The sequence below is a fragment of the Haliotis asinina genome, chromosome 11, assembly GCF_037392515.1.
Source record: "Haliotis asinina isolate JCU_RB_2024 chromosome 11, JCU_Hal_asi_v2, whole genome shotgun sequence".
NCBI classification, from domain to species: Eukaryota; Metazoa; Mollusca; class Gastropoda; order Lepetellida; family Haliotidae; genus Haliotis; species Haliotis asinina.
Genome location: NC_090290.1, coordinates 8,369,872 through 8,394,572, shown reverse-complemented (window position 1 = coordinate 8,394,572; position 24,701 = coordinate 8,369,872). Strand labels below are relative to the sequence as shown.

Genomic DNA, 24,701 nt, shown 5'->3' with positions numbered 1-24,701 from the left:
ATTGTTAGTGGCTGTACCCTCAAAGGGGGTTGAAGTATTGTAAAATTATTGTCCTCCTGAGAGGGTACGTAAGTCCAAAAACATTGATAGTAAATTTAAGTCTACCAGGCTTTTAATCGTAGTATTCCTGTTGTTTTAATTGTGGCTAGCATATTGTACACTCGCCAGCGGCTGAAGGGATGGTGTAAATCCAACTAGGGTCCATGCAGGTAGCAAAGGTACTGTAAGTCCCCATGGTCCCTAGTATGGTGATCTACCTTCAGTTGTTAGCAATCTATAGCCCATTTTTACATTGTATTGTCCTGTATAGAGAAATTGTTTTAGGTATAGTTACTAGTTTTATATTCTACTCTGTGATATCCTAGTTGTTTTACTGTCCTTCGCTGGCAGGTTTTATAATAGACATAAATTTCATTTTAGTATTAAATGTTCTCGTCACGATATGGCTGAGATATTGCCGATGTGACGTTAAATATTAACTCACTCACTCACACTGTCTTTATACCATCTGGACCTGGTGCTTTACCGTCCTTTAAGTTCCAACTAGCTGTCTCGACCTCTTGTCCGGATTTGTCTCTATTTAGCAGATGCATAATGTCGTCGTCCTAACATATCTCACATAACAGATTGCAGTGGTCGCGTAGAGTTTCCTCTGCGTTGTCGAGATGAAGTTGATCTACCGAATTACCTATTATATTCAAAATTTCCTTGAAATATTCGGTCCACTCGTTCTGGCCTATAGATGTTTTTACTTTCCTATTGCTTGACATTTTCTTTACTTTTTGCCAGAACTCCCTGTTGTTGATATCCACATCCGTTAATTCATTTATCTGACGATCTTGGTATTGTTGTTTCTTACTTCGACACATGCATCTGTACATATGTCGGAGCTTAATGTATTTAGTCAGTAGTTGTTTATCACCGGTAATTCTAAATTTGTTCATAGTTTGAACTTTTTGTCCTTGAGATTTTTACACTCATGGTCGTACCATGTGTTGTTCACTCGTTACTGACATCGCCTGCCCAACATACCACATGCTACAGCTGCATTCTGAATAGTTAGGGAGACATCACTGACAATCTGATCTATATTATCCACCTGATTCGGAAGCAATAAGTTTCTATGCAAGTCATTCAAGGAGGAAGATACAATGTTCCTAAATGTTGCTGAGTTAGCTTCCTTCCATGCGAATCTGGGGATACTGGTTCCATTCGTGTCTACATCCGTGCTGTGCCTAGATGCAGTGCCAATGTTGAATTTAACACACAAAGGAAAGTGATCTGACTCGCTTCGCGTGCACACAGCAAAATCTATAATTCTCTCAAAACTTTTTGATGAACACAGTACATAATCAACCAGGCTTGCTCCACTCTCTTTGAAACACGTAAATGCACCATTTCTGTCGCCCGTGAATCTACCATTGAGCATATGAATTCCATATGTACAGCATAAATCGATAAGTTCTTTGCCATAGTCATTAATTACATCATCACACGACTGACGTCGCATAGTGAATTCATCTATTTCATAGTCAATATCTTCAAGACTTGGTATATAACGGTTACTATCATCTGTGATGAAATCATTCATATCTCCTGTACGAGCATTAAAATCTCCCATCAAGATTATGTCGCAATCTGGGCATTCAAACAGCACCTCCGAGAGGGAACGCTCCAGATAGTCAACACCTTTCCAAGGCCTGGTGTCGGTTAACACAGAGGAGGTCGCAGGGTGAATATACACAAAGCCTAGTATCACATCACGTGCTGTAGCAAACATGGTCCTATGCAATACAATAAATATTATGTCAGTGTATATTGTAAACACATGCTTTAAGTAAGAAATGAGAGTAGAATGAATACACACAGAGACACCACCTCTATCGTTAAACTCCCGGTAACTACAAAATACGCGATAGGCTGGAAAGGCAAGTTCAATAAGTCTTTCATACAATTATTCCAGATTTCAAGTAACCCAAAAATATTAAAGATAGCACAATATTCTTTGAAATCGTCAACGCACAGTTTATATTTCAATCCATTGACATTCCAACACATGAGGGAAACACGCTCAATAGTGTCTGCGTCGTTGTCGATTTCGTTGTCAATTTCACTGTCTGTCAGAGCCGGGCCGCATTCCTATCTTCGGTCACGTGTTTTTTTGTTGACATCTGACGTCATTTTAGCACGTGGATTTGTGGGCGTGCCGTGTGTCTCCTTCAACACAATCAGTTTGTCGTTTTCTAGATCGTATGTATACACGCGGTCGGGAGTAATCAGTTTGTCAAACCGTAGATATGCTCGTTCATCCCTGTCCCTGGCATCCATCATCACTGGCTTCAGTTTTCTTCTTTTTTCCCGGACTGTCTTCGAGAAGTCTTCACTGATCCACGCATCTGTGCCCTTCAGTTTCTTGGCTGATGTGAGTATGCTTCGTCGATCATGGTCATCGGGTGCAACTATCACTTTCCCGTTGATTATTATGTGTGCGCGATTGATACAAATATTTGAATCATCGAGCTCAAGGTCGTTTTTCATGATGTTTCTCACAATATCTTGCAGAGTTGTTAAATGCATGTTGTTATACAAGGTTGTAATTCTCCAAGGAGTATCAACAGACGATGATAAATGCATAGCCTTTGAAAAAATTAATCCCTCTCCCCATATGGGCATCAGAATATCAATTTACAGCTTGTGGTCAAGTCCTCATTTGAACACTGGTACACTGACTAGTCCCACAAATGAAGGAGGCTTATTTAACCATTCTACATTAAGGGGCATTTCAGACGAATTCCAAAGTGCAATCGCATTCTAAGGAACAAAATGATATCTGGGTAGGTGTTGATATTTCTCCTGTTAAAATATTCCAAATATGAAGTGCACGTATTTGTTTGTCTTCTTATTATTATAGTAACATTTTGTATTGTGCTGATATCCAGTTCAGCTGCTCAAAGGCGCTATGTTTTCCACTCGATTTGACACTGGGTGTCAATCTAAACGGCACATCGTATTAACAATCTCCAATTCCTAGGGATGATATAACTCTTGCATCAACAAGTCGAGCCGAGTTAATGTGGTTTTCCCATCCTTGCGAGGTACCCATTCACAGTTTGATGGACTATAGTCAGTACCTTGTCCAGGGTTATTGTACGTTTCTGTACTTGGACAGTTTGCATACAGTTTGCAAGTTCACAATGAGGATTTTACACCCGTTCCCGGATGGGCTCGATCTCGTCACCTAAAACTGGTTGAAACACTAGCCTGGCGCCTTAGACAGGTCACCCACCATACCAATAAATGATAATTTGTACTAATATAATTAATGTGTAAATTCTTCAGAGGGTTGTTCACATTTGTGAGGCAGTGGGTTAGCCTAATGGTTAAGCCGTTTGTTCGTCAGGTCGATGATTCGGGTTCGATTCCTTTACGGTACGTCCCAACACATTCAAAGTCAAATCTAGTCTTCCACTTTTTAGTTGTAGTATTATTGTCATTTTAATTTGTGGCTAAATTTGCATGCAATCGCCAGTAGCTGAAGGGACTGTGTACATCCAGCTAGGATCAATGAATGAAGCAGAGGTAGTCCCAATCGCCCCTAGTATGGTGATGTACCGTCAATTACTGGTGATCAGTAGGCCATTTTTACGTGGTCTTGTATAAATTGTTTTCTGCGTTTAAAATACATGCTGGGTAGTTTAACTCTTTGGTGGTACTGTAGTGATTTACAGTCCGACTGGTTCTGTAACTAATTGTATTTATTGTGTACCTACAATATTTCTCGTCACAGGACAGGCAACTTCTTTATAGCAACGAGAGCAACGTTTCGATTTACTATTAACACCGTCATCAAGCACGTGTGCCAAAGTACATTTCATATGAGTTTGCCCACAATCGCCAGCAGCTGAAGGGATGGAGTAAATCCCGCTTGAGTCCATGCTGGTAGCCGAGGCACTGAAAGTCCCCATGGTCCCTAATATGGTGATCTGCTTTCAGTTGCTTGCGATCAGAAGCCAATAGTTACATATTATTCTCTGAAATAGTTTTCTACTTATTTTATGGCACCCGTGGCGAGCCACCTCCTCGTGGTGGGTGATGGGTAATGCCAAGAGCTCGCCGACACCCCCGTAGTGGACCCGGGGGGATATTTGGTCCACCAACCCGTTTGCCGTGGGTTGCGGCCCTGTGTCGGTGGAGGACGGGAGTCTGGGGGTTGAGAGCACTGGGGACCTGTGACCGCGTTCCCTTTGCTCAACACACCCCTTCGACCCTTACTTCACCTAGACGGGAGGTTGAATGGGCCCGGTTCAACCAATTGGCTGGTCATGCCAAGCCCTGTGTATGGACGGTTTACATGTCAATGCACAAATCGTATTTGGAATTGTTTGATTTCGGACTTGGACTTATTATTACAGTGCAATGATTTGGAATTGGAAAAATGTTAATATGTATTTAAACTTTGCCTAGAGTCTTATGCCAGAAAGCGGTGGCTCATGGGCCAATCTGGTGGATTAGTTATTTATAATTCTTCCGCTAGAGTATATCATCTGAGTATCCTTGGTGCTGCAAGTCGGAGGCCCACTTGTTTTTAGCATTGTCCTTGTGATACTCCGTGGTGGGTGGGGAGCTCAGATGATGAACCATACTAAATTACCCATGGCTTACACAACCCCCCTAAAAAGAAACAAACGTCACCTTGACTATGATGATGATGATGAACCTCGACCGTCCAGCTCAATCGAATATTGGCCACGATTTCTCGTTATGGAAACTCTTGACAAATCACCTATTAAATTAAATCCTTTTGCAGTATCAAAAGGTATACATGGTATTGCGGGTGAGGTCAGAAATGTCAGGCGATTACGTTCAGGCTCTCTCCTTATAGAGTGTAATCGGAAACACCAATCCACCAACCTGATGTCTACCGAGTTGTTCGTTGGAGTTCCGGTCTCAATTTCCCCTCACAGGACTCTGAATACGAGCAAAGGGATTGTCAGAGACAGAGATCGACTGTTTTCTGATATGTCAGAACTTGATATAGCGGCAGAAATGAAAGAGCAAGGAGTGATTTTTGTCAAAAGATTTACAACACGAATAAACTCTGAAACAAAACCTACTAATACTTATCTTTTCCATTTTTCTTCACCAACCATTCCAAAATCAGTTAGAGCAGGATATTGCAATCTCAGTGTTGATACCTATATTCCCAATCCACTGAGATGTTTCAAATGTCAAAAGTATGGACACGGTGTCACTACATGTACTAACTCGGTAACATGCGCTCATTGCAGTGAGAAAACTCATGTTACTGAGGATTGCAATAACAACATTAAAAAATGTGCAAACTGCTCTGGGATACATTCATCTTTCTCGAAACAATGTCCCATCTGGATTCAACAAATGGAAATAAACAAAATTAAGTTCACGCAAAATGTTAGTTTTGCTGATGCCAAGAAACTTGTTCTTTCCCCAACAGACCAGACCACTTCTTATGCCTCAGTTACGAGAATACCCTCTGCCGCCAGTCACAAAGCAATTGTATCCACTTCGTCAATGGAGTGCCAGACTGATCTGACATGGGAGGATACAGAGAAACCTGAAATATACACACCCAACCACGCTAAATCACTTCCAAAAACACTTGCTCCATTTCAGTCACGGTCATCTTCTCAAGAACAATCGTCCTCATCATCACAGCCTATGCCTAAGCCTCAATCAAAAGATAATGGGAAAGTTATTACCAAAAATAAAATCAAAACCAAAAATGACATACAAAAATGTCAAAGTAGCAGAACCTCCAAAGGTTCAAATGACACCATCAAACTTTTTAATAAGTTTGGATCCTTAGAGGACATGGATGTGTCCGAAAACATCCAATGTAGGGCACATAGCTTATCGCCCTCAAGGAAATCAAGGGGTAGATCCCCAATAAATCCCCCCAAGAAATAGTTTCTTCATATATTATTCAGTGGAACTGCAGGGGCCTAATGACTAATCTTAATGAACTTCACCTATTAGTCCAAGACTTTACACCATCAGCATTCTGCTTGCAAGAAACGTATCTAAAGCAGACAAATACGTTTAACTTACGTCAATATAATGCATATCATCACTTTTCCCCACCTGGTGATAGAGCCACTGGAGGATCTTCAATCCTTGTAAGACATGATGTTATTCATAGTCCTGTAAAACTCAAAACTAAACTTCAAGCCGTTGCAGTGCGAATGACTTTGAACATTACGCTTACTTTATGTTCATTGTACATTCCGTCTTCATCAACTCTTATGCAGGCTGATCTACAAACTCTCTACGATCAATTACCCAAACCATGTATACTCATGGGTGATTTAAATGGGCACAACCCACTTTGGGGTGGTGTAATCACGAACACTAAAGGTCAGCTTCTGGAGGATTTCATTTCAAATAATAATGTATACATAATGATGGTACCAATACATATTTACATCCTGGCACAGGAACATATACAGCTCTTGATTTGTCATTAACTGACTCCAACTTACTAAATGAATTCGAATGGTCAGTCCACAATGACCTCTGTGGGAGTGATCATTTTCCTACTATACTGAAATCTGTAACTCCATCTGATGTTCCTCCATCATCAAGATGGAATTTTAAAAAGACTGACTGGCCTTTATATGAAACGTTGTGTGCTTCCAGGCTTCAACATGAATATTTTATTGATGTTCCTGACGCTATCAAAAGGTGTTCTGATGAACTAAAATCTATAGCTGATGAATGTATACCAAAGTCCTCTGCAGTTCCACACATAAGAAAACCATGGTTCAACGATGAGTGCAAACAAGCTAGGAAGGCAAGGAAAAAGGCAGAACATTATTTCCGTCGCCATCCCATGGTGCATCATTTAAATAAATTTAAAATTTTAAATGCTACAGTACGGCGTACTTTTAAACAAAATAGACGCCAATCTTGGCAAAATTATGTATCCAAAATAAATTCTCGGACACCCATGTCCAAGGTATGAAACATGATCCAGAAAATCAAAGGTAAAGGTACTAAATCTACTGTCCATCATCTTAAACATGGAGATCAATTGCTTACTGATAAATCAGATATTGCTAATAAACTAGGTGAAACCCTTGCTAAACATTCTTCCTCTTCAAATTATGTACCAAAATTCCAGCAATATCAAAAAAAAGAAGAAAAGAAAACTATTAATTTCAATTCTGATAATGGGGAAGATTATAATGAAACGTTTTCTATTCATGAACTCCATACTGCTCTTGATCAAGCTCATGACACTGCTACAGGAGCTGATAACATACATTATCAACTCCTGAGGCACTTACCAGAATCCTGCCTAGAAACTCTTCTAAATATTTTTGATGATATTTGGACATCGGGTAACTTTCCTCCGTCATGGCGTGACGCCATAGTAGTACCAATACCTAAACCTGGACGTGATCATACCGATCCATCTAATTATCGTCCGATTTCGTTAACTAGCTGTGTTTGCAAGACCATGGAACGCATGATAAATAATCGACTTGTTTGGTACTTGGAAACAAATAACCTTATAACTGATATACAGTGTGGTTTCCGTAAAAACAGAAGTACTGTTGATCACTTAGTGCGTTTAGAATCATTTGTTAAAAATGCACTAATCAATAAACAACATGCTGTGTCTATCTTTTTTGATCTCGAAAAAGCATATGACACAACCTGGAAATATGGTATTTTAAGAGACTTACATGACTTCGGCTTGCGAGGTCGTTTGCCTCAATTTATTGCCAACTTTTTAAATGACAGACAGTTTCAGGTTCGAGTGGGTTCTACCCTGTCTGATCATTACAATCAGGATCAGGGTGTTCCACAAGGCAGTATTTTGTCTGTCACACTTTTTAGCATCAAGATAAATAGTTTATCAAAAGTTTTAAGCGATTCAATTGATGGATCGTTATTTGTGGATGATTTTAATATTTCTTGTCGTGGTAAAAATATGCATACTATTGAGCGGCAACTGCAGCTTTGTTTAAACAAAATAAATAAATGGTGTCTTGAAAACGGTTTTAAATTTTCTAAATCCAAAACTAACTGTATACATTTTTGCAGAAAATATAAACCACATAAGGACCCTGAACTATCTTTAGATGGCACTCCCATCAAAGTTGTAAAGGAGGCCAATTTCTTGGGCCTAATCTTTGACTCGCATTTAACATTTCTGCCTCATATCAAGTCCCTTAAAACTAAATGCCTGAAAGCGCTTGACTTGTTGAAAGTCGTTTCCAACTCAAAGTGGGGAGGGGATCAAGCAACCCTCTTACACCTATATCGATCACTCGTACGTTCGAAACTCGATTATGGCTCCATCGTATATGGTGGAGCCTGCAAAAGCAACCTTAAACTTCTTGATTCTGTCCCCCATCAAGGCTTAAGACTTTGTCTTGGGTCTTTCAGAACTTCACCTATTGATAGTCTGTACGTTGAGGCCGATGAACCATCTCTTACTCAACGTCGTATAAAATTGTCTTTACAATACATTACTAAATTATACTGTAATGAATCTAACCCTGCCTTTAACTGTGTGTTCAATCCCCTTTATGAGGATTTGTATAACAAAAAATCTTCTCTTGTTCCACCTCTTGGGCACAGAATTAAACCATGTATTTCTTCGGCCGGCATTGAGCTGGAAAGTATATCGCCTTTCCGTCTTCTTTCTTCTCCTCCTTGGCAATTGGTTAGGCCACAAGTTGACCTAACATTAACATCATTTAAAAAATCAGAAACAAATGACTTACAATATAAACAAGAATATCATCAATTAAAACATAAATATAGTAATTACAAATCCTTATTTACAGATGGATCCAAGGACGGTGGAGCAGTGGCTTGTGCCACTGTCATTGGATCCAGAACAATATCTTCTAGATTACCAGATAATAGTTCTATTTTTACAGCAGAAGCTAACGCCATATTAACAGCTCTCAAATATATTCAAAGACACCCTAAACGTAAACAATATATATTCTATTCAGATTCTCTTTCTTGCCTTCAGGCTCTTAAAAACATTTCTTGCAAACATCCACTTTTAATTGAAATTATTGAATTGTATAATGATCTTGCAACTGGCCAATACGACATCGTCTTCTGTTGGTTACCCAGCCATGTAGGGATCTCTGGTAACACATTGGCTGACCTTGCTGCTAAGGCAGCACTCAACAAATCTGTGACACCACTTCTTATTCCCTACACTGATTATAAAGCTACCATTAGATCTTATACCCGTGATCTGATGCAGAAGAAGTGGGACACCCAAGTGGGTATAAATAAATTACATGAGATAAAACCTTACATTGGTTATACCCACTTGGGCTGTCAGTCCAGATTTGAAGAGGTTATTTAAAGACGATGTCGTATTGGCCATACTAGATATACTCATTCATATCTTTTAAAAGGTGAGGATCCTCCATTTTGTATCCCTTGTGATTAGAGAGTCACGGTCAAGCATATTCTGCTTGACTGTGTTGAATTCTCCATCACAAGGGATAAATATTTCAATGTCAAAACTGTACAGGATCTTTTTACAAACATTAATTCTCATTTAATTATAGGTTTTTTAAAAGAAATTGATTTTTTGATTGAATTTTGAATAACATGTTCTGTAAATAGATATATTTTAATTATTGGTTGTTTAGATTTGCAACTAGAATTGTTAGTGGCTGTACCCTCAAAGGGGGTTGAAATATTGTAAAATTATTGTCCTCCTGAGAGGGTACGTAAGTCCACAAACAGTGAAAGTAAATTCTAAATTTCCAGTTTTTTAATCGTAGAATAAATGTCCTTTTATTGTATGGCTAGATTTCACAAATTGCTGACGGCTAAGGGAATGATGTAAATCCAGCTAGGGTCCATGCAGGTAGCAAAAGTACTGTAAGTCCCCATGGTCCCTAGTATGGTGATCTACCTTCAGTTGTTGGCAATCTATAGCCCAGTTTTACATTGTATTGTCCTGTATAGATAAATTGTTTTAGGTATAGTTACTAGTTTTATATTCTAATCTGTGATATCCTAGTTGTTTTACTGTCCTTTGCTGACAGATTTTATAATAGACATATATTTCATTTTAGTATTAAATGTTCTCGTCACGATATGGCTGAGATATTGCCGATGTGACGTTAAATATTAACTCACTCACTCACTCTACTTATTTGATACTACTTTTATACTCAAAATACATTCTAGCTGGTTTTAACGCCTTTCGTGATACAGTTAGTTTACATTCGATGGCTGATTCTCTAAGTGCTTATATATTGCCTGAAATATTGCCGATGTGACGTTAAATTTTAATTGGAGCAGAGCTTCAAAACTTTTCAGTATTCTCCTTCCACTTTGCCATACACATACCAAAACATTTGACATCATCATGACAAGTAAACATACTCATGAAGGGTAATTATCCATTGGGGCGGGTACTGAAAGCTATTTCTTCTTGTTTTCCTCGAAACTATTATTACCTGTTTTCGATTATTTCATTTTGGAGTACATATTATTTTACGCTGATTACCTTGTCGGGTATGAACATCACTAATCATTGCATTACAAATATCTGCTACCGAGTATACCAGCTGAGTGGATAGATGGACAAGTGTTCTTGTCATGACACATTAACAGCATGTACAAGATGACGTGCAAACATATGATGTTTATTCCCGCTACAGAAGTGAACGCATCTATCTCAGATGTATTTCACACTTTGTTGCAGTCTTTGACTCCAAATAAAAACATGATTATAACTGTATCAATTCTGAAAGAAAGTATGGCCTTTGCATGCTGAAACAGACTCATTGTAACACGTCACATTTGCGTTCCATCAAAGGGAAAATCAACGCTGCTCTTGAAACGAACACTACAGTCCGTTTTAGTCAAAATCTCCCTGCCGAGTGAGTGAGTGAGTTTAGTTTTACGCCGCACTCAGCAATATGCCAGGTATGTGACGGCGGTCTGTAAATAATCGAGTCTGGACCAGTTAATCCAGTGATCAACAACATGAGCATCGATCTGCACAAGTGGGAACCGATGACACGTGTCAATCAAGTCAGCGAGCCTGACCACCCGCTCCCGTTAGTCGCCTCCTACGACAAGCATAGCCACATTTTATGGCAAGCATGGGTTGCTGAAGGCCTATTCTACCCCAGGACCTTCACGGGTCGCAATGCAAAAGTATCAATATCATTTTGTCACTTACCGATTATTTCACCTGAGTCCGACTCAGCTACGAACCTATTGTACCCCGGGTCCTCCCTACCGAACTGCACTCTATAAACGAAAGACACATTGAATGAACACCATCAGCTTTATGACAGCGATCATGAAATTCCACGTCTACGAACACCTTTGATCATCAGTTGATTGTGATTTACGCACGGTTGTAGTTGGAATCGTACTACCGACTTTTCCTATAGCAAATAGTGAGTGAGTTAATACTTAACGTCACATTGGCAATATTTCAGCCATATCGTGACGAGAACATTTTGATACTGAAATGAAATATGTATACATTACAAAATCCTGTCGTCAAAGGACAGTAAAACTACTAGAGCATCACATTTACAATTAAAACTAGTGGGGAGAGTTAAAACAATTACCACTATTCGGACAATACAACATAAAATACGGGCTGCAGATCGCCAACAACTGAAGGTAGATCACCATACTAGGGGCCATGGGGACTTACAGTACCTTTGCTACCTGCGTGGACCCCAGATGGATTTACACCATCCCCTCAGCCGTTGGCGATTATACTGAAAGTTAGCCATTATTAAAAACAACAAATATACTACGATTAAAAGTTTGGTCGTACTAAATTTACATAGAATGTTTTGGACTTACGTACCCTCTCAGGAGGACAATAATTTTACAATACTTCACCCCCCCTCGAGGGCACAGCCACTAACAGTGAGTGAGTTAATGTTTATCGTCACATCGGCAATCTTGCAGCCATATCGTGACGAGAACAAGTAATACTGACATTGTAGAATGAATGATATAAGAAAATAAAACCCTGTTGACAACGAACAGTAAAAACACTAGTAAATATCACAGATATACATTTAAGACTAGTGATTAGATCTAAAACAGTTTAACTATAGTGAACAAGACAATATAAAAATGGGCTATGGATTGCTAACAACTGAAGGTAGATCACCATACAAGGGACCATGGGGACTTACATTGCTTTTGCTACCTGCATGGACCCCAGCTGGATTTACACCATCCCCTCAGTCGCTAGCAATTTAGGCACATATAGCCATAGATTTAAAAGAACACATATACTACGATTAAAAGAGCGGAGTGTTTGAATTTACTTTGAACGTTTGTGGACTTACGTACCCTCTCAGGAGGACAATGATTTTACGGTACTTTAACCCCCCTCAAGGATACAGCCACGAACAATCTTAGTTACTAATTCAAAATTCCAATAATAAAATATTTATATATTTACAATTCATTTAACAAATCTAATTCTTTTAAAAAAGCAATAATTAAATGACCACTGTTATTGTTAAAAAGATCCTTCATAGTTCGGGATTTAAAATAGTTATCCCTTGTGATGGAATATTCAACACAGTCAAGCAAAACATGCTTGACCGTGATTATTTCATCACAAGGGATGCAGAACGGAGGATCCTCACCTTTCAATAAGTATTCATGAGTATATCTCGTATGGCCAATACGACATCGCCGCATGATGACCTCTTCAAATCTGGACTGACAACCCAAGTAGGTATAACCAACAGAAGGTTTTATTGCATGTAATTTATTTATGCCCACCTGGGTGTCCCACTTCTTCTGCATCAGATCACGGATATACGATCTAATGGTAGCTTTATAATCAGTGTAGGGAATAAGAAGTGGTGTCACAGATTTGTTGAGTGCTGCCTTGGCAGCAAGATCGGCCATCGTGTTACCAGAAATGCCAACGTGACCGGGTAACCAACAAAAGACGATGTCGTATTGGCCAGTTGCAAGTTCATTATGCAATTCAATAATTTCAATTAAAAGTGGATGTTTGCAAGAAGTGTTTTTAATTGCCTGAAGGCAAGAAAGAGAGTCGGAATAGATTATATACTGGTTATGTTTTGGATGTCCTTGAATATATTTGAGAGCCGTTAATATGGCGTTAGCTTCAGCTGTAAAAATAGAACTGTTGTCGGGCAATCTAGAAGATATTGTTCTGGATCCAATGACAGTGGCACAAGCCACTGCGCCACCGTCCTTGGACCCATCTGTAAATAAGGATTTATAACTGCTATATTTATGTTTTAATTGATTATATTCTTGTTTGTATTGTAATTCATTAGTGTCTGATTTTTTAAATGTAGTTAATGTTAGGTCAACTTGTGGCCTAACCAACTGCCAAGGAGGAGAAGAAAGAAGACAGGAAGGAGCTATGTTTTCCAGCTCAATGCCAGCAGCAAAAATAAGTGGTTTTATTCTTAAACCAAGAGGCGGAACAAGAGAAGATTTCTTATTGTATAAATCCTCATACAGAGGATTGAAGACACAGTTATATGCAGGATTTGACTTATTCGAATGCAGTTTTGTTATATACTGTAAAGCTAATTTTATACGTCGCTGTTCAAGAGATGGTTCATCAGCCTCGACATACAGGCTGTCAACAGGTGAAGTTCGAAAGGAGCCAAGACAGAGTCTTAGACCTTGATGATGGACTGAATCTAATATTTTTAGGTTGCTTTTGCAGGCTCCACCATACACAATGGAGCCGTAATCAAGTTTCGAGCGAACCAGTGATCGATACAGGTGTAGGAGGGTAGATTGATCCCCTCCCCACTTGGAACTGGAAACAACTTTTAATAGATCTAGTGCCTTCAAGCATTTATTTTTTAGGTATTTAATGTGTGGAAGAAAAGTTAAATGGGAGTCAAAAAGTATACCCAAGAACTTTGCCTCCTTTACAACTTTGATGGGAGTGTCATTTAAAAATATTTCAGGGTCTTTATGTGGTTTGTATTTGCGGCAAAAATGTATACAATTAGTTTTGGATTTAGAAAATTTAAAGCCGTTTTCGAGACACCATTTATCTATTTTATTTAAACATAATTGCAGTTGTCGTTCAATAGTATGCATATTTTTTCCACGACAAGAAATATTAAAATCATCCACAAAGAGTGATCCATCAATTGAAGCACTTAAAACCTTTGATAGACTGTTAATTTTAATACTAAAGAGTGTGACAGACAAAATACTGCCTTGTGGGACGCCCTGGTCCTGAGTATAATGATCAGACAGGGTAGAACCCACGCGTACTTGAAATTGTCTGTCAGTTAAAAACTCGGATATAAATTGAGGCAAACGACCCCGTAAACCAAAATCATGTAAATCTTTTAAAATGCCATGCTTCCATGTCGTATCATAAGCTTTTTCTAAATCGAAAAAGATTGACACTGCATGCTGTTTGTTAATGATGGCGTTCTTAACGAATGATTCCAGTCGAATTAAATGATCTATGGTACTGCGGTTTTTACGAAAACCACATTGTATATTTGTGATTAAATTATTTGACTCTAAGTACCAAGTTAGTCGGTTATTGACCATACGTTCCATGGTTTTGCAAACGCAGCTAGTCAAGGAAATAGGCCTATAATTAGAGGGATCTGTATGGTCACGGCCAGGTTTAGGTATGGGTACAATAATGGCATTACGCCAGGATGGAGGAAATTTACGAGATGTCCAAATATCATCAAAAATATTCAACAGTGTCTCTAAACAGGATTCAGGTAAGTGTTTCAGGAGTTGATAATGAATGTTATCAGCTCCTGTAGCAGTATCGTGAGATTGTTCAAGAGCAGTATGAAGCTCATGAATAGAAAATATTTCATTATAATCTTCCCCATTATCTGAATGAAAATTGATTTTGTTCTTTTCCTGCTGTTTTTGATATTTTTGAAATTTTGGAACATAATTAGACGAGGAAGAGTGTTGGGCAAGAGTTTCTCCCAGTTTGTTTGCAATATCAGATTTATCTGTTAACAACTGATCCCCAGTTTTGAGATGATGTATGGTTGATTTGGTACCTTTACCTTTTATTCTCTGGATCATGTTCCATACCTTGGACATCGGCGTTCGCGAATTTATTTTCGAAACATATTTTTGCCAAGACTGGCGTTTGTTTTGCTTAAATGTGCGCCTTGCTTTAGCATTTAACACTTTATATTTATTTAAATTATGCACCATTGGGTGGCGGCGGAAATAATGTTCAGCTTTTTTCCGTGCTTTCCTAGCTTGTTTACATTCATTAGTAAACCATGGTCTACGTATGTGTGGATTTATAGAGGACTTAGGAATACATTCATCGGCTATTTTGTTGAGCTCATCAGAGAATAATTGGACTGAATCAGGAACATCAATAAAACGATCAGGAATTAATTTGTCCTTGCAAAGTAGTTTGAACAAAGGCCAGTTAGCTTTACTGAAGTTCCATCTTGACGATGGAGGGATATCGCCTGGAGCTATTGCCTGAAGAATGGTCGGAAAATGATCACTGCCACACAGATCATTGTGAACTGACCATTCGAATTCATTTAAGAGATCTGCATCAGTGAGTGACAAATCAAGAGAAGAATATGTACCTGTACCAGGATGTAAGTACGTTTTTGAATTATTGTTGAATAGACATAGTTCATTGTTTGAAAGAAAATCTTCTAATATCCTCCCATTTCTGTTTGTATCAGAACTACCCCAAAGTGGATTATGGCCGTTAAAGTCACCCATAATGATACATGGCTTAGGGAGCTGGTCATAAAGAGCCTGAATATCTGTTTGTTGTAGAGTAAAAGACGGTGATACATAAATTGAGCACAAAGTGAAAACAATATTCAAAGTCAGCCTGACAGCAACAGCTTGAAGTGGTGTATTCAGGGGGACAGGGCTATGTATAACACCCTGCCTCACCAAAATTGAAGAACCCCCTGTAGCTCTAGGTCCTGGAGGAGAAAAATAATTATAAGAATCATATTGCCTTATATCCATAAGGTCAGTGTCTCTAAAATAGGTTTCTTGCAAGCAAAATGCCGATGGTTTGAAGTCCTGTATCAGTAACTGTAAATCATTTAAATTGTTCCTTAGTCCTCTACAATTCCACTGGATGATGTTAGTTGAGCGGCTCATGGAGGTTCAATTGGAGTTCGTGATTTTGAGTGGGGTCTAACTCCACTAACTGGGAGTGACGGATTGACCTCCATCTCTAAAGGTTCAAATTGGTTGTGAACCGTGATAGGGGAAGACTCTGAGGAAGGCACCTCCAAATGCTGGATGGTTCTGGTCCTTTTGGATTGTTTCTTTTCCTTTTTGCCATTTTTTGAAGATTTATTCTGACTCTGTGATCTCTCCTCTGCGATACATTGCGCTGCTGAAGATAAATCTACCGACGGCAGTGATGCTACATCCTCTGTCTGAGAAGTTGATGTAGATACGTCAATCAGAACCTGAGAAGTCTGAGTAGTGTCACTGATTATGACTTGTTGATTGACCCAAGATAAGGATGTTTGACATGATTTTGATGTCATAGAAGGTCTGGAAACAAGAGCTCGAGAAGAGACTGCATTTGAGTATAAAGTTGATGAAGTGGTAGAAAGGGGTACCAACTTTCTTGCAGAAGAATACGAGATATTGTTAGTGTGTTTGATATGTTGAATTTTTGTCTCGCGTTCATAAAAAGGACAGGATTTAGATGAGGCTAAGTGGTCTCCATCACAGTTAGCACACTTAATGCCATTCGCACACTCAGAAAGTTCGTGTGCACTACCACAACGGGAACATACCGAGCTGTTGCGGCAGAACTTTGCCCCATGACCAAATTTTTGACATTTGAAACATCGGAGAGGAGACGGTACATACACCTCCACCCCAATGTTGAAATATCCAGCTTTTACAGATTTTGGAAGGACGGAATGTGAAAACGTGAACAAATACGTATTGAGTTTGATTGTTGTGCCATCGTCTTTCTTTTTGGAAAATCGCTTTACAGCGATGACACCTTGATTGTGAAGCTCAGTAACAATGTCCTCCTCAGTCATGTCAGAAAGACAATGAGCCCTATCTCTGACAATGCCTCTACATGAATTCAAAGTTCTGTGTACAGAGGCAACAACGGGTGTATTCACAAACTGTTTTACTTTCAACAGATTGTCCGATTGTTGCTTACGCGCACATTCCACCAACACAGAGCCATTTCGAAGTCGCGTTACATCCTTAACTTCTCCACAGACACCGTGAATGCCCTTGGAAATAGCAAAGGGGTTCAATTTGAGAGGGTTTTCATCAGCAGATGAGATGACAATAAATCTCGGCCATGAGTCAACTAAGTCAGATGAGCCTTCATCAGATGACGAAGATTCAACATACCGGCGTTTATTCTTCGATGAACCAGAAGGAATGGAGGTAGCCATTATGTAGGAAAAGTGTTCGACAACCCTGCTCCCCACCCACCATGGAGTGTCAACAAGGACGGTGTTACAGCGGAAACCAGTCTGTTACACCAGGGCTACAGGGATGTTATACTCCAGCCAATAAAAACTTGAAAAGCTGTTGAATCAAACAGAACAAATGCCAGGCTGGTTCGCCCTCGACACATTTCTGAAGAAACACAGAATTCAGAGGTTAATATTGCCAGATTGGCCCATGAGCCACCGCCTTCTGGCATGGGACTCTAGGCACATTAGTACACATAAAATTGTACATTGAAAGCCAAAAAAGCCAAGATCATATAATCAAAGTACTACGTGCAAAAGTATTCACCACGCACAGGGCTTGGCGTGACCAGCCGATTGATTGAATTGGGCCTATTCAACCTCCCGTCTAGGTGAAGTTAGGGCCAAAGTGGCGTGTTGAGCAACAGGAACACGGTTGCAGGCCCCTGTTACCCTCAACCACCAGGATCCCCTCCTCCACCGACACAGGGCCGCAACCCACGGCTAACGGATTGGTGGACCAAATATGCCCCCGGGTCCACAACGGGGGGTTGGCGAGCACTTAGCGTTACCCAGCACCCACCACGAGGAGGTGGCTCGCCACGGGTGCCCCTATAGCAAATATATCCTGTGAATTGTAAGGTTGTGTTGTTACTCAAAATAGTCCAAAGTAAGCTCAGAGTAAGCTCCATTGGTCAAAACCAGTATTCTGGAGGAAAATCTGAGGGTGATGGGTGGTAGTTTATTTTCTATTTATTTTTCCCCTTCTTATTTGTCGATTAATCAGTGTTTATCAGACGTTTGTGTTGGTGTCTCAACCTTGGCAGTCATTCATGTCACTGGAGTTGGAGTAATGAGGTTATCTGACTTGACCGTAGTATAGAGTAATAACCGAGACTGCTAGTGACTGTACCTCCAAAGGGGGTTGAATTATTGTAAAATTATTGTCCTTCTGAGAGAGTACGTAAGTCCTAAAACTTTTGAAGTAAATTTAAACTTTCCAGGATATTTAGACGTAGTATTTTAATTGTGGCTAACATTGATTACAATAGCCGGCAGGTGAAAGAATGGTGTAAATCCAACTAGTTCCATGCAGGTAGCAAAGGTACTGTAAGTCCCCGTGGTCCCTGGTGTGGTGGTCTACCTTCAGTTGTTGGCGATCTATAAGCTGTTTTTGTATTGTATTGTCCAAATAATGATATTATGTTTAACTTTACACGCTATTTTTAAATCTGTTTGTGATATTCTAGTGGTTTTACTGTTCTTCGCCGACGGTTTGTTATAATATACATGTGTTCCATTTCAGTGTTGGGTGTTCTCTTCGCGATATGGCCTAAATATTGCCGATGTGACGTTAAATATTTACTCAATTACACATCCTGCGTCAGCGTACGATAACTCCTACATACGGCCGATATTTCACGATCCCTTTCTTTATTTCCGGCTTGATATGGTTGAACTAAATCTGAAACCAGAGCACCACTACAAAGGATCATTTCAGTTGCCATGTACAACCATCCTCAATGGGTTTGTGCTATCAGCATATTGAATTTCTGGCCAGCTCTGTCGAAATACCGCCGAGTTGTTCCTATGTTACTGTGGACTGCGGCTTTGAACAACTCTAGACCATTAAAACGCAACTGTTACATTATGTTTAACTACCCCTGGTAACGAGTTGCTCGAGATTATTGTTCATAACTTGGGATTTGTTGTGTGTGCAGGATCCTTATCTGTGCGAGTCCAGGGTTTGATTTTGTGTAAATCACAAGTTCTGCATCTGCATTCCCTGTTCACGTGCCCTTCAAATTCATCCGCTGATTTACAATCAATCACTTGGGTAAAATGCCACTTAGGTAAAGTTCCAAGACAATAGAAATCCGGCTGCTGGAACGCTGAACTAAGGTGCTGCATAGGTGGATGTCATCCGACACTTTTATGAACACCCGTCCCACTGGGACAGATACTGACCATCTCCAATCTGGTATGCCACCCGTCTTTGTTGAACCGGGGCTCAAAACCGTCACATTGTTATCAGCACGTGCAAAGCAGACACCTATATTTACCAAAAGAGGACATTTGGGACGCGACAAAGCGTGACTCGTTTGGAGATACGGTGCCATCGAACCTATCAAGGTCAAACACTTCTGCACCTATTATTGACACTATCGTCACAGGTGCCACCTCCTTGGACACTCCATTTGGAGCAAAGGTTTAAGTTTAGTTGGACTTTACGTCACATCAGCTTACTTCGAACCATAAAGCAATTAGATCAAGTTAGTTTTCATAAACACTTTATGTTCAAGATTCAGATGAGTTCTGCCTTCAAGGCAAACACTTTCATCACATTATTGTTCAAAAACAGAAGACCCGTGAAGGTCCCGGGGTAGAATAGGCCTTCAGCAACCCACGCTTGCCATAAAAGGCGACTCAGCTTGTCGTAAGAGGCGACTAACGGGATCGGGTGGTCAGGCTCGCTGACTTGGTTGACGCGTGTCATCGGTTCCCAATTGCGCAGATCGATGCTCATGTTGTTGATCACTGGATTGTCTGGTCCAGACTCGATTATTTACAGACCGCCGCCATATAGCTGTAATATTGCTGAGTGCGGCGTAAAACTAAACTCACTCACTCACTCAAAAACAGAAAATGTCAGAGCATCATAATAAGACCCCAAAATAGTTTTTGTTTGTCGAATTGTCGACAAACAAAAGCAAATGACCTGTGAGAATGATTGCATTGACGGTTTGTCCGGTGCTTATATGGAGCTTTCTCTCTGTCCTGAATTCTCGAGGGAGAGTTATTGTCATTCGTAGAACTTCCTTTGTTAACGTATTTTCCACTTGTTTACCAAAACAAACATCTGCCTCAAAGGCATCAGTGGCACTGCAAACTACATGTGTGGTGCAACGTCAAAGGAAATATAATACTAGAATATTTTATTACAGCAATGTCATAATGTGAATACCCATGCAGGTTGGGGGGAAGAATTTTATGCAAAATCATTTTTACTTCATAACATCAGCGGTCAAAGGAGGGCTAGAGAACTATTTCATCGTTTTTTATTGCAAATACCCTCAGCACAAAGATCCCTTTCCAACACAGAGTTACAACACCGTAATTGGAAATAACATACGGCTTTCTCAGAGTTCCTTTAAAAACTGCGCTCAGTGTAATAAAACGGATCACATCTAGTGGCTATGTGGGTACTCAAGTCTGTGCCCATGTTAAGCTGTTACATGCGTAAACACCGAGTGTTTCAACCACACATACATGATTGTCACTGCAGTTGTGCACATAACAACACACTCCTGCCGAGGATATCGATCAGGTGCAGAATAGGCAACCTGTTTGCGGTGGGTTGCGATCTTGTGTCGGTGGAGGACGCTATTCTAGTGGTTGATGGGACTGGTTCCTAGAACCGCGTTAGCGTAAGTTTGCCCAACACACCATTTCGATACTAACTTTACCAAGATGGGTGATAGAATGGGCCCGGTTCTAACAGCCGACTGGTCACGCCAGATTCTGTGCATGATGAATAATTTTGCAAATTGACTTCATTATTGGGTCTTGGCCAGTGTCCAAATAGTTGATGCCAAAGGTCCAATGCCAGACGACGGTGGCTCATGGGTCAGTCTGGTGATGTTGACGTCCTAGACATCATACCGAGACATTTAATTACAGACAAATATATTTAACGAGTTACGTTTTAGGGCCATGGAACGAATGGTAAATACATTATGAATGCTGTATATGGGAACCAATAATTTAATAACGAATATAGAATGTGGTTTTCCTAAAAATCGAAATACTGTGAATCATTCAGTACTCTCGGATACCCGTGTTAAAAATGCAATTGTAGCTAAGCAACTTTCTTTCATCTTGAGAAAGGATACAATTCTAAGTAAATCATTTTCTTAATACAATTTTGGTTTCAAAGTTGGTATGTTACAGTCCGCATGAGACTGTCAACTTCAGGTCTAAGTGTCAATTTCAACGAGGATTAGCCACATCGGTAGTATATATAGTATTCGTAGTATATATCGGTAGTATATAAATACCAAACCAATCTATATACAGAATCAGGGCATGTTTTTTTTAGAATGAATACAGATTACCTGTACATTCAGTGCACGGTTTCAAGCAGTATATATAATCTGGCTCACTGCCAGAATCATTTGTATTTACATGTTGTTTATACTCAATCAGAGCTTTAGGGCACTGTGTTTGATCTATGCGCATTCAGACAGTAACAGGAGAGATACAGGCGAGTGGCGCAGCAAGGTAGGAGTCATTGTATTGTGTTTTCCACTATAGTGGCAGCATGGTAAAGAATATGTAGAGAATATGTAAATAAATTTGCCATTCACTTGATTTTGAGATCTAGAAACATTTTGTGTATAAACGTGACTGAGAAACTGTTTTTGTGCAGCCGGTTTCATTTCTGTTTTAAATGAAACGCGTTTTACCATATTGTGGAAGACCTAAGGGCAAATGGACGCTGGGCCTGCAGATCTACCATTATTTGTATTCAACAACCCAAGAAAGAATAATGTGTTGCTGAAAGTAGAGGGTAAATGCCTCTTCGAAGTGGTGGTACAGCGAAAAGGTCTTAACAATTAGGAACACACAAGTGCCTTGATCATTCGTCGTAATATAAGACACCCGAGAGCCTTATGACTAAATATGGCTGGGGTAGATTTCATTGCTTCGAGGGTATATACAAATGTACACTTTATAACCACTTCTGTTTATAGCTTTAGAACAAAGCAAAACGTTAAATTCCAGTGTGTGAGTGAGTAAGTAAGTTAATATTTAACCGTAATCTGGAAGAAAGTGTTCAGTGTAAGAATTGTCTAGACCTGTAAACAACACAAACAGCAAAGATGCAAGCATCTGCATACATATGATTGTTATTTCACGGTACATACGCCACTGGATTTAAATAAATACCCAAAAAGGAAGTTTCTGTCATAAACTTGAACATAAGGTACCTGATAAGTAACATAAATGACAATATGAAGCATTTTTCTCCTTTATATTTCTTAAACACACAGCTCACATTCAACTTAGAACGACGGTCTTGTTTGGAAGGCCCCGTTTGGTATCGTGTTGTTCACCATACATGTTGCAGTATGTATGAAATGATACTGCCGATAATTGGAATATTTTTAATAACATGTGATGAAATCATTGAGATAGTTGAGTGCAACAGTTATATGTTCAAGTGACTGAATCGAAAGTGTTTTCAGAATGGTTCTAAAGATTTCGGGTGTGACTGAAGAGCTTCAAATATATCATCTCAAAGTCGAATGAGTCTGATGGAGTGACTGAGTTAGGACTCACTATTACCTAAGATAAATATACAACAGCCTTTACAATAGCATTCGATGCGTTAAAGGAACTGCTTTTGAAATCGAATTTACGAATGCCAGAATATATCAATGCGAAATCACAAGGTTTTCAAGGTTTTGCAAGAACTTACACGAAACTGGGTAATTTCAGAGTCATGTAGTTGGTAGCTCACGTAAACCGATAGTTTCCTGTTTCCTGTTGCTGAAACTAACAAGAGAGATTTCAGCGACTGAAAACTGCCTTAAACCAACATGGATAGCTTCCAGAAATGGAAAATCACAGTAAAGGATCATTGTTAGTTTTCCCTGCATAAGGAACTGGAAATCATCATTAGTGAGAACTTGAGTGAATCGATCGTAGAAAATGCTCATTTGTCCAGAAACCTACATTAACTACGTTGAACTGTCAATGTATTATATAGGTTTTGGTTGTTTAGTGATCTCATAGAATGTGTATGGTTTCAGACAATTCTAAACCACATCATGACCAACAAAGAGGAAGACGAGTCCCTTCACGCATTCCCTATGATTCAGATGCATTCTGATGGGGAAAAATATGAGGTTCCACATCAAAGACAAACATGGAGTAGACATCTAGATTACCTGCTGACTATGGTTGGCTACTGTGTTGGATTAGGTAACCTGCTGAGGTTCCCATACATCTGCAGCAGGAACGGCGGTGGTAAGAATCCTATGCTAAAATCGTTTCAGCAATATGAGTATGAGAACCACCGACGATTACATATCACCCTGGGCACATTTCACACGATCCGAATGCCCTGATTATTGCAGTGAATTTCGAAATTTGCAGTGTATTATAAGGTCCTAATAATGATGGTATATTTGGGATTCAATGGGAGTCTGTGAAGTTTGTGTGAATTGTGACGCTTAGAATGTGTGTTCTATTGCATAATAGCGAATATTTTGCCATACACTGACTACTGCCTATTGGCTTTAAAGTTGCTGTTACAGTAGTATCAGAGTATGCATAAATTTAACAGCAGCTAAAACACTAAGTGCTTAGCTGCAACTTTGGGTGCAACCATTTCATATTTGTGGTGGATGGGTGTTAGGGTATTTTCTTCAAAATTACAAGATCAGTTTCCTATTTTGATTGGGTTTAAAAAACGAAATCTATCCTTGGTCAGTTAATATCTACAAGCTTGAAATGTGCACATTACTTCAATATTCCATTATGAGTAAATTCACTTGAACAATACTTTTGACATACATGTTTGGGAGCATGATTTCTCTCTAACGCTGTCTTGCACAGTGTCCTGAGGATAGGTGCCAGCCTATCTTTTCTGAAACCCTTGAGCGCAGGAATGGATGGACCACAGGACATGTCCTTCTATTCCGAAAATAGGTTTTGTGTTAGTTTTCATGTATCTTGTCAAAATGTGTATTGTTCTATCTGGCGATATGGTGTGTGTTTTTTCATTGTGTGTTTTTCCGGTTCTACCTTAATATCTGTAATATTCTAGCAGCATTACTGTCTATCGTCGGCAGGTTGTTTTTTTTCATTTTTTTCCATCTTTAATTTATAAAATGTCCTCGTCATAACGTGGGCGCAATATTACCGAGGTGCCGATAAATATCAATTCACCATTTCCTCCAAGTGTTACTTCACATGTTCCCAACAATGTCCCCCAAAATGACTGAATGGAACACAGTGGTGTACTTGCAGGTGCTTTCTTGTTACCTTTCATCTGTTGTCTTCTGATCACTGGGTTCCCAGTGTTCTTCCTGGAGTCGGCGCTCTCTCAATTCTCGGGAAAGGCTTCACAACAAGTTTGGAGCTTTTGCCCGCTGTTTAAAGGTCAGTATACATTACTTTACTTCACACACACACACATCTATGTTTATCCATTATTGATGTGATATG

The 24,701-nt window shown here is 39.6% G+C and overlaps 1 protein-coding gene across 2 annotated transcripts in view; it reads left to right on the top strand.

Annotated features, from left to right (window-relative positions):
* Positions 1-2,334: 2,334 nt before the first annotated feature.
* The window catches only part of LOC137255617 (sodium-dependent proline transporter-like), a 37,330-nt gene continuing 14,963 nt past the window's right edge, over positions 2,335-24,701 (top strand). The window contains exons 1-3 of one of the 2 annotated variants that reach the window (XM_067793068.1): positions 2,335-2,422; positions 23,282-23,498; positions 24,504-24,635. In XM_067793068.1, the coding sequence (XP_067649169.1) occupies positions 23,300-23,498; positions 24,504-24,635 (331 nt within the window). In that variant the 5' untranslated portion in view covers positions 2,335-2,422; positions 23,282-23,299. Of the gene's footprint in view, positions 2,423-21,676; positions 21,747-23,281; positions 23,499-24,503; positions 24,636-24,701 lie in introns of those variants that run through there. The other variant, XM_067793066.1, reaches the window with a different exon arrangement.